General features: G+C 38.2%; 1 protein-coding gene across 6 annotated transcripts in view; it reads right to left on the bottom strand.

The window, feature by feature from the left end:
* Positions 1-15,007, bottom strand: part of LOC142344876 (uncharacterized) — a 187,936-nt gene that overhangs the window by 143,954 nt on the left and 28,975 nt on the right. For all 6 annotated transcript variants that reach the window (XM_075396915.1, XM_075396914.1, XM_075396913.1 and 3 more), the window contains one exon: positions 8,239-8,393. In XM_075396915.1, coding sequence (XP_075253030.1) covers positions 8,239-8,393 — 155 coding nt within the window. The remainder of the gene's footprint in view (positions 1-8,238; positions 8,394-15,007) is intronic.

The raw sequence follows: 15,007 nt of genomic DNA on the forward strand, positions 1-15,007 counted from the left end.
ACTCTGGTATCTCGGATTTAGCGATCCAATTTTTTTGTATTTGACTGTTAAATTTTTCCTGAGAGATTTCATTAAATGACAACTTTGCGTGCCTTAAAACATCCCAATAATTGCAAAAAAGGAGCAAAAAGAAAATTTCTCAAAAGAAACGCCACATTTATATACCCACAAAACTCTAATAAGCATCTAGAAAGCATCAGTCTTTTTTTGCTAGTCAGCTGTATTTCAAAAAACTCAGAATAACAACGAATAACTTCCATAATAACAAAAAATTTTGAGATAAGACTGTATAAAGGAAAGATCTTTCAGAATCTGGGATGTTCGACAAGGTTCAGCTCACCCATAGATTGAGGCAATTTCAATATTTTTTTCTGTCAAAAAGTTAAAATATTTGGTATTAAAAAACATTCTTTACAGTTTTGCTTTTACGTTTTAGTTCGTATGTCAGCTATTGTCGTTAGATAAAATACTATTACTCCAGTTGCTCAAAATAAGTATTCTGAATCAGCTATATCACGATAGCTAAGATTGATGAGTCAATTAAGAATTGAGTGCTAACCGCGGTGCCCTTTTTGGGGTTGCAGATCTTTCCAATCAAACTGAACATTCTTGATGAATTGGTAAATTTTTAAAATTCTATCAAATTTTTGTAGTCATCCTCTGTTAAAGAATAAATAATATGATAACTATTTCAAATAATAGAAGGTGAAAAAGATATGAAAATTGGAATAATTTCTGCGAATTTTAAGTTTCGCAAAATTTCAATCTTAAATTTGATCATGCAAAAAGAAGTACAAACTTTGGATATTAATTATAAGCGGGGATTATAAATCATGGCAGTTGTACTAACTAGCGGAAGGGACTAGTTATGATAGAAGTTAGTATGTATGTGTGTGTTATGATTAATTTACCAGTACGTCTCCTGCCAAGGGCTGCGTGGGCACCACTTTCAGACTAACTGAGCCCAGAGTGTGTGAAATGAAACTGAAACACAAACAAATTGTTTTTCTCTAACATTCGCCCAATTTTTACCGCTTCATTTTGCCTCAGCTAACTGAAGTTAACACCAGTGCACATGTGTTGCCCATGTGTCAAAAGAGGAGCAGGGGGGTGCAGAAGGGGGAGGGGGAGGGGGAGGGTCTTTATATTTCCACTTTACTTTTCAAACAGCTATTTGAACAAACAACCACTTATGAAGTAAATCACAGTTAAAGAATGTATCAGCCGCGTAAACCAAATTAAACAAACTGCTCGTTTAGCACAAGAGATACGGGGTGGGGTGGGGGGGGGGGGGGGGTCTAATGTCTTGCAATGAATGAATAGTGCATGCAGTTCCATAAGACCTAAGAAAACAACCATTATAGCCCGCGGTAAACAAAACAAAGACAGATTTAACGAGTTAAACATTGTTACACATAATTAATACTTACTGAAACTCGGCGATTAAAATTTCGAGAAAACTTTTCCAAAATTCCACTTTCACCGTTTCAAATTTCACAATGCAATGTATTAAACAAAATATTAGAGAAAATAGAATGCATGGTCAAGTTTCAGTCTTTGGGTTTAGAGAACCGAAACTAGGCGAAGTAAAAATTGTGCCCGAGGTCAATTTTGCGGTTGAGCGGCTCTTAAATGTATACGTAAGAGCAGTAGAGAGATCTGTTCTCGTTTCTTCCCATGCAGGGCGCAATTTAACCGGGTTGTGGCCTCTAAGAGATTTGGTACTGGACGGGGGGGGGGGGGGGGGGGTGTTGGGCTGAACGTGCGGTGGGTATGCAATTGTTACTGGCAGATTTCCAGTGATAATATTATTTAGCCTCAGTGTCTCGTGGTGTAGTCGTACTAAATTAAGTCATGACGGCCAAAGGTACCAAAAAGCGGATCTACATGTACAAAGACGAGCATGCGAACTTCAACAAATTTTATTGTTCCGGAGGAAATATATACTCAAATGGGTTTTTTTTGTTCAATCAATTTTGGCCGATCGATATATTCATCGTAGAGAGTTGTGAGTGGTATCATTAGAAAGCGCGTACATCCTAGAATATTTAATTAAAAAGATCTTTTCGAATTTCGTTTTTACTGGGTATTATGGAAGTTTTGAGAATATTCGGCAGTTTTCATTCACATTTTCTGTAATTTTCGCTCAAATTTGGCTCAATTTTGATAAAAAAAATTTCTTAAAACTCTTAAACATAGAGTGTTATTGTTTTCATTAAAGATAGAGGAGCGTTGAATTATAGACAAAACATTCAAAATTCGAATTTTTTAAATCAAAAATGGCACAAAATTAGCTTTTTCTGGTCCAATTTGGGTAAGTTTGCCAGAAGTAGAGACCTAGAAACCACTGAAACAATCACTGTAAACTCCAAAAGAGACATAGTTGACTTTAGGCGCCGCCCTATAAAAGTCTTCCAGATTTAAAATTTTGCGTTTTTTTTTAATTTAACTCAATATTTTTTACAAAATGCATCATTGTTTTTTGATTTTTGAAATAATTCACTTAACAATTGATCTAATTCACAAACATTTGCAACAATTGCCCAACATTTTGGGCGCGCGTTAAAATCCGGGATAGATTTGATCATCATGGATTCTTCCAATCAGAAAAAATCAGGGATAGATTTGATAGCATCATGGCTTCTCACAATCAGAAAAGTTTTCATCTGGGCCGATGCCTTTGTTTTTTCAAAATATACAGTCAGAATTGTTTTTTAATGATAATTACTGACAAAAATCTCAATTCACGGCTAAACTAGTGACAACTCCCAATTACATGAAAGTGAGGCCAAAAGTAGATATACTTTGTTTTCAGAGGAAACCTAATGGTTTTTTTTTTTACTTTGACGATGAGTTATAGTAAAATATAACTGCATTCTTCTCATTTGCTTTCATTTCATATTCTTCTTGCAGTATGATTTTTCAATGTAACTGATCAAATAAAAAAATGGTTTCTTCAGGAGGTGTAAGCTAAGACATACAACGCATTCGGGTGTTGTCTAATGTCTCTTATTTTTGCTTTCTCTAAGTAAAAATCAGTTAAAATTTCTTTCATATAAGACACAGAATAATCGTTGTGGCGGTTTTCCTTTAAGTAACGGATTCGTGGTTTTGATGATACAGGTTTTCATAAGTTTTGCTAACTTTGTGCATAAATGACCGTTTTTGCTGTTCTTTCTGTTTGTGTGGTTAATTGTCCAATAACTGTAAATCTAAAAAAACGCTTAAAAATACGCATTTAAGAAGCGTGTATTTGTTTTATAACTTACGATATTAAGGGCTGCAACTCCGTTCTCTTGAAGAATTTGGTAGTTTTTAAAAAAAATTTCCTGTCTTTGTTGTTACCTGTTGTTGTCGTATGCCATATATTAGGTAACAGAAATTCTCAGTGCCAAATATGGATTTACATATGTGAACTCAAAAACTCATATCCTTATATAGCTAATGGTTTCATTTGACTTTTAAATTAATTTTCTTCAAAAAAGTAAAAGTGTAAAAAAGTAAAAGTTCGTCAACTTTTCCCCTATCTGTTCTGGTTTTCGTCACTTTTTCGTGTTTTAGATTTTCGTATAAATATGTAACCTCACCTGATTACTTAGAGATTTTGCTAACTTTTTGTTGAACTTACCAACAATTTCTCTCTTTGCTAAACGTTGTGACTGATATCTTAGGGATTAATCAAAATTTCTCAGAAGAATTTTGAGAATCTGACACCTTTCAATTGTTTTTTTTTCTTTTTGTTGTTATTTTGAGATAGTCTTCTTACGAAAAGGTTTTACGAAGTTCATCGAAGACGCAAGTGAAGATTTAATATTCACGAGGTTTATATCTTATCAATGCAATGGGTTCAACAGTGTGTTTTCCCAAAGTTGTTTCTGTAATTTCTTAGTTCGGCTTTTTTTTATTGATATTCAGTAATCTGATGACTTAGTCTAAAAAAAGAGGCGTAATTAATTTTCTAACGCATTAGAAGATTAGCTTCGTATTCTTTTAGTTGAAAACTTATGTTTGTTATGATTTTTGAAAACATTTCTTTTTTAAAAAAAAGGTTTTTTTGAGCTTGGCCGATTTTATTTTTGGTCGTTTAGTTTATCTATTAACAAGCCACATCCAATATCTAGTGAAAACTTTTTGCTTTTCTTATAAAATGGTATTTGTTCTTGGTACTATAAGATTTCATAAAAAAATTCGTGATTCCTAAATATTTGTTAATTTTCTTAGATTTTTGTTTTAATTCACAAAATCACAATTTTGGGCGGTTCTGTTGCCTTTGACAAAAAGGCAATTTCAAAATATTAATGTTCTTAGTCAACATCCTAAAGTTTTATTGGTAGGTACACCGTTTTCGTTCAAATTTTGATTTTTTTACTTTTTCCATTATTTGTGGTTCTTTTTGTAGTCGTATGACATATCATGAATAATGGAAGGTTTCAATCGCTTTTTTTGGAGATAAAAAAAATTTCTCAGTAATTTCAGTTGATACAAGAATTTTTATTCAGTGTGACATTCATTTTTTCAAAAAAGGCATTTTTTTCAATCTTTGCATTTTTGCTCTTTTCTCGTCGACATGTTATCAAGTCGCAGCATAGGTGTTATCTGATGCCATTTCGATTTGCTACTATTTTCTTCAAATGGACAACGAGTTTTGGTCTCACTTAATATTTGTAATTATTTGATTTTTATCGCTGTCTTTACTGGTGTTCACATTAATGACAACTCTAATCGGCCCTCTATGGTACATTGTTTTTTTCACTTACTGATTTGTTGAACGATGTAGTTATTTTTAAATTATCTTCTTCACTTACTAGACAATTAAGTGAAAAATGCAGGTGAGCGGGGCCGGAACATTATAAGCGAACGTACATTACCGAGCCTCCTTGTTTATTCTGAACAAACAATGGAGCTCAATATTCAATTGAGCATTGCAATAAAAAATGCGACACAAAATTACGCGTTTTTATAACCATGTTTTGCCCCCAAGCTTAGTGGGCTTATATCTTTTACGCCCCCCCCCCCCGGGCGCACGTGCTATTTTTTACATAGTAACGTGCTATATAACAACATGTAATTTATAATAGGGGCAATTTACAATGGGGGGCAAAAGAGATAGATCTAACAAAAAATTGGATCTTCTCCGTTTGTGCCCCTCCCTTCCCCTCCCACACCTTCGCTCCGTCTAAACAGAAATTCGAACTTTTCTATTTGTCTCCCCCTCACAGTACGCAATTAAATCGCGTTACAAAATACGTGCCATTCAATAAAAAATCATTTTAAAAATTATGGCACGTGCGTCTTTGGGTTACACGCGGAAAAGATCCCGCATTTGTGCTCCATCATAAGTCCCACACAAAGTTTCGTTAATCAAAATGATAATCTAGGTCTCCAGTGATTGCTAGTTTTGATCTCGGTTCGCTACAAAAAATTAAAATTGAAAAAAAATTGTCAAAAGTCACTTTTATCACTTAAATTAATTGAATTCAAAAATCGGATCTTTTCCGTTTGTGTCACTATGTAATGATGCGTGCTCTGTAATGGGGGGGGGGTTCATAACATACTTGAGGGGGGGGGAGAGATCTCAAAAATTAAATCTATGGTTGAAATTTAATCATCAGTTTTCCCATTTTACGTTCAGTTTGACGACGATACTAAATCCACATTTCTGTATAATACTACGGATCTATTCTGTTTTGCCCCCCCACCCCTCCACCCCCCCCCCAGCTTAGTGGGCTTATATTTTTTACGCCCCCAGGCGCACGTGCTATTTTTTACATAGTAACGTGCTATATTACAACATATAATTTGTAATTGGGGGGCGTTTTAGAATGTGAAGTTAAATTGTAAAATCGTGGTCACATATAAAAACCAACAACGTGTTTTTTCTGGTTTGTTTTGGGGTTGATATACTCACAATATGCCTGATATGTACTGTAGCTTGAGAGTGGCGATGTTGTATATCTTGAAGTAGACCTGGAACCCGGCCTCCCTCTCGAAGCTTGGCACTCCTCGGAGGGTGAGAAAAGTTGAGGTAGACCACTTTGGGCTGGGGGATGAACTGTCGCCAGATGATGAAACCGGAAGTACGACCAGTACCTGAAGGACACAAGAATTTATAATCACTTTATCACTTTAGAAAGAAGCTAACAGTTATTAAAAGCAATTTTTTCTGACCGTTTTTTTTAACTTTTAGTGGGGCAGGGGATTGTCAGGGGGGGGGGGGGGGGGGGGGGTGGTGGTGGGGGGTTGGCTGGGGCGGTGGGTTGTGGGACAATGTTAGACAGTTTTCGGTGTAAATGTCTACGCAATCAAAAACTGCTGATCAAAATCTACAAGAGAAATGAAACAGTGCATATAGAATGTTTTCTATCCATACCCTCATAACAAAAACAAATCAAATTTTTAAAGGGTGAGTAAAAAAAATTGAAAACATTTATGTCCAATATTTTAGATGATAGTTTAAATAAAAATTAGAATAACTATATGGTTATTGAACGTCCCTCAACAAAAACAGTTGATACCTTGGAAAAATTCAAACAAAAACCTATGTTAACGAACTATACTTGGGTAAGAAAAATAAAAAAACCGCTCATTTTCAAATTGCAATAAAGAATTCCGAGCCTGTTTTGGGCACCGTGATTGTTTTGAGGCTAGATAAACTTGAGCTGCGATTTAACGTCCCTGATGAAATTTAAAATTTAATCTGCCGTGTGGTGTGATAGCCGAGAGGTAAGGTTTGTGATTCACACGCCAATGAGAGAGTTCAATCCCCTGCCTCCGTGAAGCTGTCTGTGTAAGGATGAGCTCTTCCTTAACCTTAGCTTCAGGCTGACCATAGCCTGACCAATGTTGGCTGCAATAATGATACCACGTGAAAGTCTCAGACGCAAAGAAAGTGGCCATAGTCACCAAAAAAGCATTCATGCTCACCAAATGAACAGTCAGATGTGGGGAATAAATGAAAAACGACCGCTGAGAACAAGCTACTGTTAATACACACAAACTGAAAGTCTAATGCTGCTCCGCTGCGATTACGCAGAAACACTTTTATTATTTATTTATTATCTCAAGTGAAATATGTGAGCGCACCTCAAAAATGAGTGTCCAAAATTTGTCCAAACATTTATAAAAATTATCAATGACATTGAAATTAATATCTCTAGGCACTTGCCAAAGACGTTACACAAAAAAGAAAAAAAAAATCATGAAAACGTGGAGATATTATTTCAAAAGCTGTTATAAAAGCGGAAGTGTGAACGCAATTTAAACGGAAAAAGAAAAATAATAATTATGTCTGAAGTACAACTAAAAATTTTTATATTCTCTAAGAACTGGCAAGGTGTCTTTCATTTTACCATTGGCTCGAAAATATCGCCTTTAAAATTACTTTTATATATACAATTCAATGGCCGCTAAAGGGTAACCCTTTTCAACAAAAAAAAAACAATTTTTTTCGCAATTCTTACTTTTTTCCGGCGAAACCTTGGCACGGTTTGCAAAAAAAACATTTGCTAGCGCAGTAATTCGATAATAGCACATCGAAACTATCCAGCAGTTATAATCAAGGTGCAAAAATCAAAATTTTCAGTCGTCAAAACTTCTGTGGAATGTTGAAAAGTTCCAAGAACAGGTTCTTTTCAGTTTTGCTAACATCCTTATTAGTTTTGAGGAATTTCAACAGAAAGAATATTTATCGTTGTTTGATTAGTATTACTGATATCTTTCCTGACAGTCAGCCTTGATATAATCTTATTAATTCTTCTTGCTAATTGTTGTTTTTCGAACCCCATAACAACATATATTCGTAAGATCCTAGAAATTCTCGCTTGTTAATCCAATCAAGATATTTCTTGAATTTCTTGAAAAGAACTTAAAAGTTTCTACATAACTTCCATGAAGTTTTCTTGGCAAAAATTTTACCATTAAGGCAAGATCTTATCAAGATTTGTCACGTTATCGCATAAAGTTCTGAACGCATCTCAAAAATGAGTGTCCAAATGAGCTGCCTTGGTAAGATTTGTGCCAAGAAAACGTCTTAGAAGATATGTAGAAACTTGTAGGTTCTTTGAGAGAAATCCTAGAAATATTATCTTGATGAGTGAAATGAATCTTGAAGCACCTTGAAAAGAACATGCGATAACGTGACAAATCTTGATAAGATCTTCAAGATCTTATCAAGATTTGTCACGTTATCGCATGTTCTTTTCAAAGTGCTTCAAGTTTCATTTCACTGGGTAGACTTACTTTTTATATGACGGACAGAGGACTGTGTTGTGAAGAGGTTCCACATATTTGGCAATGGCGTCTATCTCTTTTTTGGACCAGCACTCGACCTCTTTGAATTTGACTAGACTTTCCAGCAAGCATAACAGCACCAACACTATCTTTCCACGGTCACCCTGAACGAAAAAAAACCAAATTTATTAACCAATTGTGTACTTTATAATAGCACTCTTATCCATAAGGCCCAACAAAAACGACTTAAGAAATATTCGTTCTGAAACGAAAGAAATTATCGGTATGTTTGGTCTTGCAGGATTCAGTATGTTTGGTTTTTAAACATAAAAAAGGGTCGGTGCTTTTGGTTTTAAAATGTATGAAATCGTCGGTGTGTGTGGAAAAAAACACGCAAGGGTTTTCGTCGTTTTCTTTAAACTAAAACGGAACATACTGACAACTTTCCTACTTTTGAAAAGGACATAATTTTCAGATTAGCGCACCACAATTTAAAATTTTAAGTGGAGAAGTAGGGCGGTACGATTATTGCGGCTGAGCTTAACAACTCAGAAATCAAATTGAATAGCGCTTCAAGGCCATTTCAAGCCTTAAAGCTAGAATAGCGTGACAAGCAAAATTTAATGCTACATTCTAACGAAGCCAAACGGATTTGTTCATTTTGTTCAACATTTATATTTAGCAACTATTATTAGTACACAATCGTCATTCATGAAGTCAAACTATAACTCAAACTCGAACTACCTCAACAACCAGCAAAACAATACTACGACTTAACAGTATTGCATCAGATTCTTTGCGATTGGATTGCGAATCAACCTGTTATTGATACAGAATATTCGACAAAACTTCTACATGGTTAACAAATTTCCCATGACATCAAATTTACACTGAAAAAGTGACGTTATGGAAAAATGTTCATATTCTGTCGACATTATTATCTACAACCAATCAACAGTTGAATTTGACATGTAAATCCACGTGACTAGCAGCATAAAAGGAGCTTGAAAAACTACCAAAAATCAGAAGAAACTTGCAATTTTGGTCATATTAAACTGACATACAGTGCGTATTGAAGCACACTTTCTTGAGCGGTAAATTACTTGTTATCGTGTCTTGTTTCTGTAGATCATATTAGTGATTGTACAGTTTTAACTTTACTTTGACTTGTGAAAAGAGAATTAACTTTGATATTCTCAAAACTTTCTTTCTGAGGAACGAAGTTCCTAAGTAAGAGAAACTTTGTGCAAAGCATAAAGTCAGTTTCTCTTGCTGGCTTTAACGAAGCCTACTCTAGTTCAACATTGGTGTTATTGAAACCAATAGAGAGACTTGTTAACTTTGAATTTAGAAAAATTATTATTATCAAATTTGCAAATGGTAAAACTGCCCGTTTAACAACTGTTAACTGCAGCAGGTTGAAACTTTGCATAGTTATAGCCAGATTATAGGGCTACAATTTGTAGGAACGGGAATTTCAAAATTCGGTTTATAACTTGAGTTATTAACCAAAACTCTAGAAAAATTTGATTGTTTCAATTTGAATTATTTTGTTATTCTGAGAGCAACAAGTTTGTTATTTAGCAAAGCTGAACAATTAGTTATTTGAAATCATTGAGCAACCAGTAATGCAACGGTAATCTACAGTATAGCGGATAATACAGTTCACAAAAGTTAACTGCAAAAACACAATATCCGGACAGATTTGAAACCGCTGAAACGAACTGGGCGGTGTAAAGTTTTCCTTGACTTTGATAGGAGAGCAGCCGTTACATTTGGTCCGCCGACCCGGACAGTGGAAGGCAAACTGCTGTCCAACCTGATGAAGAGATTGCCGAAGGCAACCCCAAAAGAGAATCAAACAGTTCAACAGCAACAGGCTAGTGAGGCGAACAGAAGAGTGCAATTCACAAAACACGTTGAAGAATTGACCTCTTTTAAACGGAACAAGCAACGCAAACAGCAACCAGGCAATTCGAGCACAACCAGTAGAGAGGAGCTTCAATCAACAGCTCACAGGTACGACAAGAGATTCCGAGACTTAGTGGAAGAAGTCAACACTAAAAGAAGTCTTGGCTACAAAATAATTGAAGATTCAGATCGACCCAACAAATTAAAGGTCCTCTACCAACAGACTGTCCACCTCCTAGAGGAAGAAATACCAAAGCAACTGCAGCGTCGAAACAAGCTTGTGCCCTATCAAGCTAATTTCGTTGAAGAGCATCTGAAAGAAGCAAGGAAGTGCAAAGCAAGTTTGGACTATCATTGGCTTGCATATATAAGCAAAGGCACGCAACCAGAAATGAATGCAGAGCAAAGCAACGCAACCCAAGCAGTGAACAACAGCGAGAGCAATAACAACTACCCAACGGACAGCCCAGTTGCTCAAATAGTGCAAAACGGAGCAACAGCAAGTGGCCAAGAGACGGAGAATGTTTCGGAAACATCTTCAGCAAAGCAAAGGCGAGAGGAAAGGATGAAGAAATTCGATATCGAATTCGAAACCAAGATGCGACTGGAACAGGCACGGTTCGAGCGGAGGAAGCTAGAGCTAGAAATGCAAATGAAGGAACTGGAAACCAAGCATCAACTGCTGGAGGAAGAGCGTGAGCTAGAGCGCAAAATGAAGAGAACAGCATTAGAGAACGATGATGCTCGTTCCCAATCCACTGGTGCTCGAGACAAATCGCCTTTCAATTGGACCCCCAAGAAAAGAGATGTCTCTGACTGGGCCAGCAGAATCGACAACCTTCTAACACCAGATCGATCAACAGCTCGCTTCGAAGTAACCCCTGAAGTGAACAGGCAAAGTCACTTCTCACGATATCGCAGTTCACGAGACCGATCCTCAAGTGTTGAAGACCGAGACGTTTCCCCCAGAGCTGGTCTATTGCGATACAACACTGGCTATTCAGGTAGTAGTAGCCTACCAAAGCTGAAGTTGAACAACTTCGACGGGAACCCTCTCGAATGGCCGGAGTGGTCTAGTATGTTCATTGCTACAGTGGATCAACGACCAATACCAGACTCAGAGAAGATGAGCCATCTGAAGACTCTGCTGACAGGCAAGGCAAGGTCAGCAATCTCTGGAATGGGCTATTCTGGACAGTTCTATGGTGCTGCATGGAGCATTCTGGAGAGGAAATTTGGAAGGCCTCATGTGATCATTGATGCACAACTGGAGAGTCTCCGCAAAGCAAGTCAGGTGAAGCCTCACGACTCAACAGGTCTGATCAGTTTCTCAGTTATTGTTTCGAACTTTGTGAATGTGCTCAAAGAGTACAAGCAGATTGGTGATCTGCAATCAAGCTCGACATTGTATATGGCAGTAGATAAACTACCCCAAGTTCTCAAAGAGAAGTGGTGGTTCTATGTTGATGATAAAGATGAAGATTGGCCTGATCTGATTATGTTTGAAAAATGGCTATCAAGGATAGCATTCGTGCACGAAGGGTTTTCAGCTTTCAAGGGAGAGCGAAGAGAAGAAGACCGAAGAAGCACAAATAGAGACAAACGGTTCTCGAAAACGTCGAACTTCAGTGCAAGTTCCAACGTGAAAGAAACGAAGCAAACGCAAAGTGATCACTGTCCACCAGCTGATGGCACTCATAAAATATGGAACTGTCCACTATTCAGAAACATGAGTGTGAATGATCGGTACGCAGCAGTGAGGAAGCAACGCTTATGTTACGGATGTCTAGGCAAAGGACATGCAATCAAAGATTGTAAAGTCAATGCGTGCGGCATCAATGGATGCATCAAGAAGCACAACCGATTGCTGCACTCAGAAAACCAAATGGACGAGGGCAATCACGCAGTCAACGTAAGCGCAGCAACAATCAACCAGAGTAACGAAGTTACTAGCTTTCTTCAGATAGTTCCTGTCTCAATACAGAGCGGTGGCAACAGGCTGAACACATATGCTTTCCTCGATAGTGGATCAACGGTTTCATTCATCGATCAAAGTGTGCAAGAGAAGTTACGGGCCCAAGGCACCGGTGTGACGCTCAACATAGCTGGCATACACGGAACGAAGGATCTGAAGACAGAAAGGGTTCCTCTCAAAATAAAGGGACTACATTCAAAGGTGCATTCAATCGAAGCGTTTGCACACCCGTCAATCTCCTTGGGAAACACAAACTACAACTACAACAAGCTGAAGCAAAGCTTCAATCACTTGAGTGTTTTACCCAACAAAAGCTTCAACTTGATGGAAGTTGGCATCATCCTTGGTCAAGATGCTTATGAGCTACAACGACCATTGGACTACAAGATAGGAACACGAAGTGAACCTTTCGCCGTTCTAACAGAGCTAGGATGGGTACTCAGTGGACCCATGACGGGCAAAAGAAGACAAAATGTTTGTCATTTCGCCTTCACAGAAGATGTGAAAGTGGCTGAGAATATCCAAACCTGGTGGGACATAGAAACCTATGCTTCCTAAATCAACGTCGTCAGTCAGTCAAAGAAGGAACTGCAGGCACAAGAGATGCTAGAGAGTACGACAAAGTTCACAGGCGAGCGGTACGAAGTGGGAATGCTGTGGAGTGAACCAGAGCCAAACCTACCGAACAACTACAGCTCAGCCTTGGGTCAGCTTTACTCACTGGAGCGAAAATTACAAAGGGACCCAAACCTGAAGAATCTGTATCAACAGTCAATAGATACAGATGTAGAAAAAGGATTCGTAAAGATATTGGACGGGTCCGAAGTGAAAGGCACCTTCGGGAAAGAATGGTATTTGCCCCACCATCCAGTGCTAAACCCGAACAAGCCTGGCAAAGTAAGACGTGTTTGCAATGCCGCATCAAAGTACAAAGACATATGCCTAAATGATAAGCTACTAGCAGGACCTGATCTGCTACATGGCTTGGTTGGAACAATATTCAGATTCCGTGAAGGACCAATAGCCCTAACAGCCGACATCGAATCGATGTTTCTACAAGTGCAAGTTCCTGAACAGGATAGAAGTTGCTTGAGGTTTTTATGGCGTCCAAGAACTAACGAACCTGTTCAGATATACGAATATCAGCGTCACGTATTTGGAGCTAAGAGTTCTCCAACTTGTGCAAACTATGCTCTCAAGCGAGTGGGACTGGACAACGAAAAAGAGTATCCAATAGCAACCAAGGCAATACAAAACAACTTCTACATGGATGATTTCATCAAATCAGTAGAAACCCCGGAAGAAGCAATTGAAGTCTTCAACCAACTACAACCTCTTCTCTTACAACATGGATTTGAACTGAAGAAGTGGATAAGCAACAATGATGCAGTTACCGAAGCAATCCCAGAAGACTTGAAGTCAATCAGCAACACAAAGCAAGTCGAAGTGGAACCCATTACGGAGGGATCTTCAGTGCTAGGACTACAATGGACCGTTACTGATGACAGTCTTCAAGTATGCAGAGGTACAAACAAGGAAGTTGAAGCACCTATAACCCAGAGGAATATTCTGTCATTGGTATCTTCAGTATTCGACCCGATCGGATTGTTTGCTCCGTTCAGTGTTCACATGAGACGACTTCTGAAAGGCATCTGGACTAAGAATGGACAACATTGGGACAACGAAGTGGAGCCCAGTGCAGAGGAAGAATTCCTGAGATGGAAAGAACAACTTCCAATAGTGGCTGAGACAAGCATCGATAGAAGGTACTTCAACAGAGAGAGGGATAAAGCCGAACTTCATGTGTTTGCTGACGCATCTGAAGACACGATGTGTGCAGTGGCTTATCTACGCTCACAACCAAAAGAATACTCAGCTGACTTAGCATTTGTCATTGGAAAATGCAGAGTAGCACCGATGAGGCATCTTTCAATACCGCGATTGGAATTGCAAGCGGCAGTCATGGCAGTGAGGTTGAAAGAACAGATAGTCAAGGAACATGAAATGAAGATAAATAGTTGCAGTTTTTGGTCAGACTCAACTACGGTATTGCAGTGGATACACAGTTCCCATCGTAAACAACAAGTGTTTGTAGCCAATCGAGTAGCTGAGATACTAGACACAACTGATGTTTCACAGTGGAAACATGTCAGCGGTATCAACAACCCAGCGGACATTGGCACCAGAGCAATCAACATTGAGGAACTCAAGAGGAGTGAGTGGCTCACTGGGCCGGCCTGGTTAAAACGACCAGAAAGCGAGTGGCCAGAGCAAGTGAAGTTAATCTTTGCATCAGATGAAGAGAATATACCCTCATCAGTATTCGTGATACAGGCTGAAGAGAAGAAAGCTGTTATCCAGTGGGAACGATTCAGTAACTTCAACAGACTAGTAAATACAGTGGCATACGTACAGCGAGCATTGAACAAACACAAACCAGCAACACTCATAGTTAGCATCGAAGAAAGAGCAAAAGCAAAAGCAACAATCTTCAAGCTACTACAACAAGAACAGTTTGGTGAAGAGATGAAATCTCTCAAAGCTGAATAGGAAATTCCAAAAGTCAGCAAAATTCTACAATTCTCCCCCTTCCTGGATGAAGGAGGACTTATTCGAGCCAAAGGCAGAATAGGCAAAAGTCAGTTGGATTTCAATGCAAAGCATCCAATACTGTTACATTGGAAACATCGTGCGGTTGAATTATTCTTGCGAAACGAGCACAAGGACAATCAACACGAAGGCACTGAGCATGTAAGAAACATTGTTCAGCAGAAGATGTGGATCCTAGGCATACGGAACGCCTTAAGATCAATCAAGAACAAGTGCATTACCTGCAGAAAAGGCAGAGCACAAACGATAGCACCAGTAATGGCAGGTCTACCCGAAGAGCGG

This window comes from Convolutriloba macropyga, chromosome 8 (assembly GCF_964194025.1).
Source record: "Convolutriloba macropyga chromosome 8, txConMacr16.3, whole genome shotgun sequence".
Classification (NCBI taxonomy): Eukaryota; Metazoa; Xenacoelomorpha; order Acoela; family Convolutidae; genus Convolutriloba; species Convolutriloba macropyga.